Source organism: Cariama cristata, unplaced genomic scaffold (assembly GCF_000690535.1).
Source record: "Cariama cristata isolate BGI_N322 unplaced genomic scaffold, ASM69053v1 scaffold41194, whole genome shotgun sequence".
Taxonomy (NCBI): domain Eukaryota; kingdom Metazoa; phylum Chordata; class Aves; order Cariamiformes; family Cariamidae; genus Cariama; species Cariama cristata.
In genome coordinates, this window is record NW_009611998.1 from 14,042 (window position 1) to 21,146 (window position 7,105).

Below are 7,105 nucleotides of genomic sequence, written 5' to 3' on the forward strand. Positions count from 1 at the left end.
CAACTTCTCCAGGCTCGAACAGGAATCCACCATCGTTCAGAAAACATCATGCTTGCCGATAGCCAACCTCTAACAGTAGCTGGGCAGGGTGTTTGGAGTTGGCCTGTCATTTCTGCATTAAATTACAGACTTTAGAGGATGACAGCTGAATTTGGGAGAGGAACAACTCTGCTCTCCTTTGGGGACAAACAGCATCAACCGCTACAGTCCCAGTCTTTAGGTGTCAGGCAAGCAAAACTCGCAGACAGTAAATACGATCAATAATTTAAAACAGGCTAGGATAGCTCAGAAATGACATATATGGGAGAAGGAGAAAGGGTATTTCAGGTGAGATCTAACCATTTTTATGGAGCTCTATGTTGTTGTTGTTGTACAACATCGAAGAAAAAGCCTCTTAGGCTGCTCCTGACTTACCCCCCCCCCCCCCCCCCCCCCCCTTTTTTTTTAAAAAAGTATCTTGCTAATAAAAAGACAGGAAAATCCAATAAAATTACTTAAATCCAATAAAATTACTTTGCCTCTTATGTTCTAATACAAGCCCATTTAATACAGACAGTACTAAAATCAGAGGGACCAACTTCATTCCCATATAGAGAAAAATTATACCAGTCAATAACAGCCTACATCTGTAGCATTCGCTGTTACCATCTCTGCATTAGAGAGAGAGGAGTATGTCAGGAAAAGTAAAAATCATGAGTTTTCCACAAAAAAACATTAGGCAGCTTTGTCAGATGTATTGGTATTTATAAATTTCTTAGTCAACATGCTTCCTCCATCTTTTCTCTTTAGAGAAAAACATACTGGATTTTTTGTTTACGAGACACAAAGTACTGGATATGGTAGCTGGTACAAAGCTCTACCTGATACTCTACAATTTGGTTCTCCAGTTAGCACTGGTTTTACTATTTCTTGTCAACCGCGATTTCTCATGCTGTACCGATGTCTTCCTATTTTGATGACAGCTAAATTTAGAGGGTGCGGATAACTACTGTTAGCAATAATAAGTGGTGATGACAAGGGATAAGAAGCACACCTTTAATCTTCAACAGGAACATATAAACTATAGATGCTGATACTGTAAATAAAATTGATGGCCTCACTTTATGTCCAAACAAACCTCCGGAACCAGAGGTGCTAGACAGATCATAGCCCAATCTCAAATAATTATTTCGTTAAAGATCCTAGGTGAAAAACGCTTCTTTTGCTGATAATTTGCAGATAAGCACAGGGAAGACTCAAAGCTTCCCTGGAAGCATACTGTTTCTGGCTTACTGAAACCAATACTTGTTCTTTTTAATTAAGTGTTGAAAATATTTCAAGAAGAATTGCTAAATGAGCCCACCACAGTCTATTTAGGGCTGTCTCAGGTGGTCAGTCATACTTCAACTACTGCCACGTGTCACCGCCTTATAAATGGGAGCCGGGGATATCGGCAAATACAACTGGAGCCTTGTCATGCCCTGGCACTGGCTTTCTAATCCCAGGTGCAAGGTGTGATGTCAGGTTTAAATTTAAAGGATCTGAGTGACTAAACCTAGCTATGACCTCACGAGTACAAGCCAAACTGATAGAAGCATCGAGCCCTGGACCTTTAACTAAGATAACGCACAACTGCACTGAATTTCACAGGGTTGAGGCATTTCGGTGCTGAATAGTAGGAACTCTGGAACCACTAAAATGCAAATAGTGTATAACTTTTAAAAATAAAACACCTTTCAAAATTTCTGTTTTACAAAAGGTCAAAATTAATAAATGCTGTCAAGTTTTTTTTTTTAAACTAAAATCTTCAGACACTTTCACGGTATGTCATCATGTATTTCACAATTCATAAGTCAAAACTTGGAAATGAAAATAGTGTGTCTTTATTGATAGTCTGCCACAAATTACTGTATAAACTTAGTTAGCCAAAAAGATATCTGCTACGTGGGAAGACCCTGAACATTGCAAGCATATCTGCCAACAGTGGATGCTTTCTTATAGCAGATGAGATATGTTCTGTTACCAGCTCTCACTGTAGTGCCATACGCAGTTAATGTGTTGTTTTACACAAACGGTACGAGGCTCAGTAGAGTCACGGTCTCTTCGTTATTGCAAACGCCCCGAGATGTATACTGTCACGTGAAGCCTTCACCGACTTCAGCGGGACTCCTCTGTCTCTAAGGTGAGCTTGTACACAACATTTGCAGGAGGGGAGTTTATGACTACAAAAGCAGTGACAAGGGAGATGAGAACAGATATGCTACCATAGGAATTCCAACAATTCAATGCATCCATCTTACTGGAGGAAATCAGTATCTTTACATATTATTGAATGTTCAAAACAAACAAAGATGTTTAAGCACAAAGTATATATTTATACCAAATAAAACAACTGAAAAAGTATTACATAAAGAAAAATAATGTAACAGAATGTACTTAAGTACCTAACTTACAGTCATGCTCATACCTAAAAGTAACATCAGTAATATATATAATTTTTGACAAGGGTGCATTTAGGAGTTCTCTAACATAAAACATTCTAAATGTGGAGAGTATTTTTTCCAAGATACAGAAATTATTTTACACAGGCACACCTGTTAATTTGTATAAAAAACATGCTTGTAAGTGAAAAGGTCACTTTAGTACTAGGTGAAAGCTACGTAGTGTTAATCATGTTGAAATCGTCTCTTCTCCATTTGCATTGGTGAGCGCCAACACTGAATGGTACAATAGTTGATGCATATGGTTTTTACTGACACTGCAACCTGCTTCCAAGCAGCAGCCCCGCCCAGGTGTTGAACAGCACAGTACTGTACAGCCCCATCTGTCTGCACATAGTGTATTTGTAACTAAAAGCTATTACAATTATTACAATGATTTCTGTTTCAATATATACATCAGTATAAAATACTACCCAAACCACTTTCGCTTTTCAAAGAATTTTAACCACTTCATCAAACTATGCATTTGAAGAATTAAAAAAAAAAATAAATCCAAATTAATGTTGATTGCCAACAATACAGCATCTCTATGGTATGTTTCCTAATAAATGAGACAACGGAAATGTATCAATTAAAATAAGTATCACAAAACATAATTAATGTTAGAGCAGTTCAAGGATTCCCAGTTTGTCAGTATCTACCCAAGCAGTGCTACCCAAATACAGTATAAGCCATTTAGTGTTTCTACAATGAGAAGAAAACATTCAAATATTAAAGCTGTGACAAACACACAAAAGCAAGGAAAGAAAATTTGTTCTGTACTCATCCCTGTTGTAGCAAGGTACAGCATGTCAGGAGTTTGCACTCAGTGCATCGTATGTGCTATTATACCTGGATACAACTGCGGAAGACAACTGAAATGGAATCAACTCTGAATTTCCTTGCTGTTGTGGTTTTATGTCAGATCATTCAAGTTATAACAACTTAGTGTCTTTTTTTTTCCTGAAGGGAAGAAGAGAGAAGAATTCATAATGCAATTGTAAAAATGCTACTAAAATCCCTACCGTGGACACAATATACTGCTTTAGGAGCTACTGTGTCATTGCACAACATAAGTGGCCTATTAATCGCTGAATTATTGATGTAGCAGAATATATTTGTCATTGTGGATGTGTTTTGAAAACTGGTATTTTAAAACCTGCCTGTATCCCATAACAAGCCACAAACAATTTTGTGTATTTCAAACACTAATATCCTAAAGTAGTAAATGTACATTTGTAGTGGCAAATTTCAAATCTCTGCCTCTGCTGCTTCAGTTTTTAAAATGAGACTTGGTTCAGAGTTTTCATTCTTTACATTATCCTAAATCAGAACTATTTCTGAAGCATAAAATATCCAAATGATGATAATATGGGCTTCATTTTGTTTTGTTTTGCTGATTCATTCTCAACTTGAAAAATAATCAGTGTCTAAAAAAAGAAAGACAAAACGAACAAACAAAAAAACCAACCAACCAAAAAAAAAAAATCTCTCCCCAGGAGAAGTCCCTGCTAGCTGAGATTTTTTTCAAAACCAAGTTTCAGGCTTACAGTATCTTTATAGTTGTGTTATACACCCTTGAAAATAAAGGCTCATGTTGAGAATGGTGACAGGCCCTTAATTATAGAGGTGTTAACTGGTGACACTATTTTTCATCAGAAAAAACCAAAAGCCCCACAAAACTTCATAGCTTATACTGAAAGTTTGATTCATGCTCATTTTGTTCATTTAAAAATACTCTTTGGAAACTGTGTCAACTCCTGCAGACAACTTAGTGATACATCTTTTCCTGTTAAAATACAGATAATTCATATTCACCTCTACCCCATGCTAAGCACTACTACTAATATACACTTCATTACCTGCTCATGTCACCATCTAACACATATCTTTACATTCTTCTACATATAGTGTCCAGGGCTTATTTTTCACCAAACAGAATGTGATAACTATTACACATAGGAGTTTTTCTGGAGGATTTTTTTTTTTTTTTGGTGCTCTAGCGTTTTCATTGCAACTTGAAGTGATACTAATAGTTCCGACTTTTTCCATGCTAACTTAAGAGAAACTTTTCCTAAAGTTTTTTCTCATTAAGGATTTTAAAATCTAAACTCACTTAGATATCAAAACTGAAAACCAGAAGAGAGGTTAGATGCATCTGTCATTTTAAAATGGTTTCTGCTACTTTAAAATGCATTTAAAAATTGTACATATGACACTTAGGATTCTAACTTTTACGTTATTGCAATCAGATTCTAATTCAAAATCTTGCAAATAAACATGAAAAATAAGCCACTGGTCATGAATTCTAATGATTACATTCAAAGCTAGCCTTTAAAAAAATAAAAAAGTTACAGGCAAAACATACTGGTTTATGTACTCACTAGCTTATCAGGCTACAATAGGCACGTTTTAAGTATAAAAAAGCAGACAATTCAGATTTAAATAAGACTATGTGAAATCAGAAAAAAAACTTAGATTTCACTATTAAAAAAAAAAACAAACCTATAATTACTTCCCATCCTACAGCTACAGTTAAACCAACTAACAAAAATAACCAAACTATTTTTGACAAACAAAAGTTAGGCTAGAATATGTGGCAACAATCAAAGTTCATATATGTTTCTATGTAAAATGACTCATGATTTACTATAACATAAAATATGAACAAGAGCACTTTGTGACTAATGAAAGAGCTACTATTAGAAACACTTAATGCCAATCAGTCTTCAGCCCTCCTTTAAGTCGTATCTCCAAATCAGTATTGACTTCTTTTGACCAGATACATCATTTTTGGCTTGTCACCCCAGTATGTCATGTTTTACCACTTGCCACAGGCAGCAGGAGACAACTAGCTGAGTAAACTACAAGCAGTGACATGCAGAAATTAACTCTCTGAGTACTTAGATAAAATGATATGCAAGCGCACACTAGGACAAAAGGAATGGCATTCGTCATCCAAATAGGCTCATCGTCCCTCCCCACCCCCCTTGAACAGTAGTTGCAACAGCAATAGAAAAAGATCAAGAAGATGTCTGTTCTTCAGAGTCAACTGTGGAAAAAAGTCAGCAATATATAACAGCAGCGATGGACAAGGAAGAGCAAAATGAAAGAATCTTGTTCAGTATTTGTTCATTTACTTTTTCTGAACACAAGCCACAGTGTGCCACACTGGCTTGTTCTGAACTTCAGATACAGATGTCCTATTCTCCTTAGATCCTTCACAGATTTAGAATTCAGTCTCCCTGAGGCCCCTATAACCAAGTAAGAAAACTCTCTTTATCTAGCTTGGTGGCTGCCAAAACAGATTCCATGTCATTAAGGATGTCAGAGCTCAAAGCCTCTTGCAGACTTGGCATCAGTTCTTCTCCTTCTATATTCATCCCATCTCCTTCCAGTGTCCCAAGGTCCACATTTGTCCCTGGAATGGCTTCAAGGTAGTCGGGGAAACGGTTCTGATGGGACGGTATGTTACTTTGGCTGATACTGTCACCTAGTTATAACACAAACCAAGATGGATATTAAATATACTGGAAGTACCAAACCCACAGTTTATCAGGACAACTGGTTGAAGGTTCATCCATTATCTCTTACATCATACAAGCAACATAATTCATAGAAATTCATCAGAAAACACAAAGATGACTTGAATGCATGCAGACATACAAAGAACATGCCTTTGTTTCAACCTTTTTCAACTAGTGACCCAGATCTCTACAGATCTTTGATGTCATTTAGCGTATTTTAATTTTTACGCTTAAAGGAAAAAGACAATACTGAGTCAAATATTGTTTCGGAGCAGTATTAGCAACACTGGATGAGGTACTACTCAGCTCTGAACAAACTGTATTACTTAAAAAGGTAAATGGACACTCAAATTCCATATAACAACAGGAGTGATACTATTTATGAGCAATCTCCCATTCTCCCAACAGAGTTGATTACAAGTATGTTTCGCACAAATCTAAGGACAGTATTCCTATTACCAAAATAGAAGTTGGTAGAAAAACAACACAAAAGGTATCACAGCTTCTCAGAGATGCTTGTTTTCATTACAAATGGACCAAAGTGTATTTGGAAAACATGCATTAAGGATGTACACAAAAACAGACCTGTATCCATCTCATCAACACTGTTCAGGAAGTCATCGGGGGTTCTGGGTACACTATAACTGCTCATGCTAAGTCCACTATCTGTGCTTTCATCTCTGGAGTGATATGTTCCACTGAAACAGAAGAAAGGGAGCAAAAAAATGAGGGTAGAGTACTGAAGAAATTAAAAGAAATGCTTGGTTTTGAACCAATTCAAGGGCTTTGAAAACACTGCTGTCACAGGAAATGCTCTACTCTAATAAAAAAAAGTCTTTGTCTGCGAGACACTTGCATTTTATTTTATGCAGACCTCTTCCAATTAAAACCGTGTTATTTAGATTCAATTTAACTTGATGAGAGCATACTTAAGCAGCTTTAAAAAACCTGCTTACCTGTGTTCTGCACAGTTTTTCACACCCACAGTTAAAACCATTTGAAGCATATCACAGATAGTCCCTAATGATTCTAAAAATAATAATAGCATACCCTTTCAACACTTCTATAAAGACAGAAAAAAATTATTTGTAACTACTAATGTTCCCGTGTTTAATGAAC

The 7,105-nt window shown here is 36.3% G+C and overlaps 1 protein-coding gene across 1 annotated transcript; it reads right to left on the bottom strand.

Moving 5' to 3' along the window:
- Window positions 1–4,710: 4,710 nt before the first annotated feature.
- Window positions 4,711–6,684, bottom strand: LOC104156996 (yorkie homolog; the record flags this gene model as incomplete). Its single annotated transcript, XM_009698443.1, has 2 exons — window positions 4,711–5,952; window positions 6,572–6,684. Coding segments are annotated over 2 exons (352 nt in total), but the record flags the coding sequence as incomplete, so codon positions are not given.
- Between the last annotated feature and the right edge of the window lie 421 nt (window positions 6,685–7,105).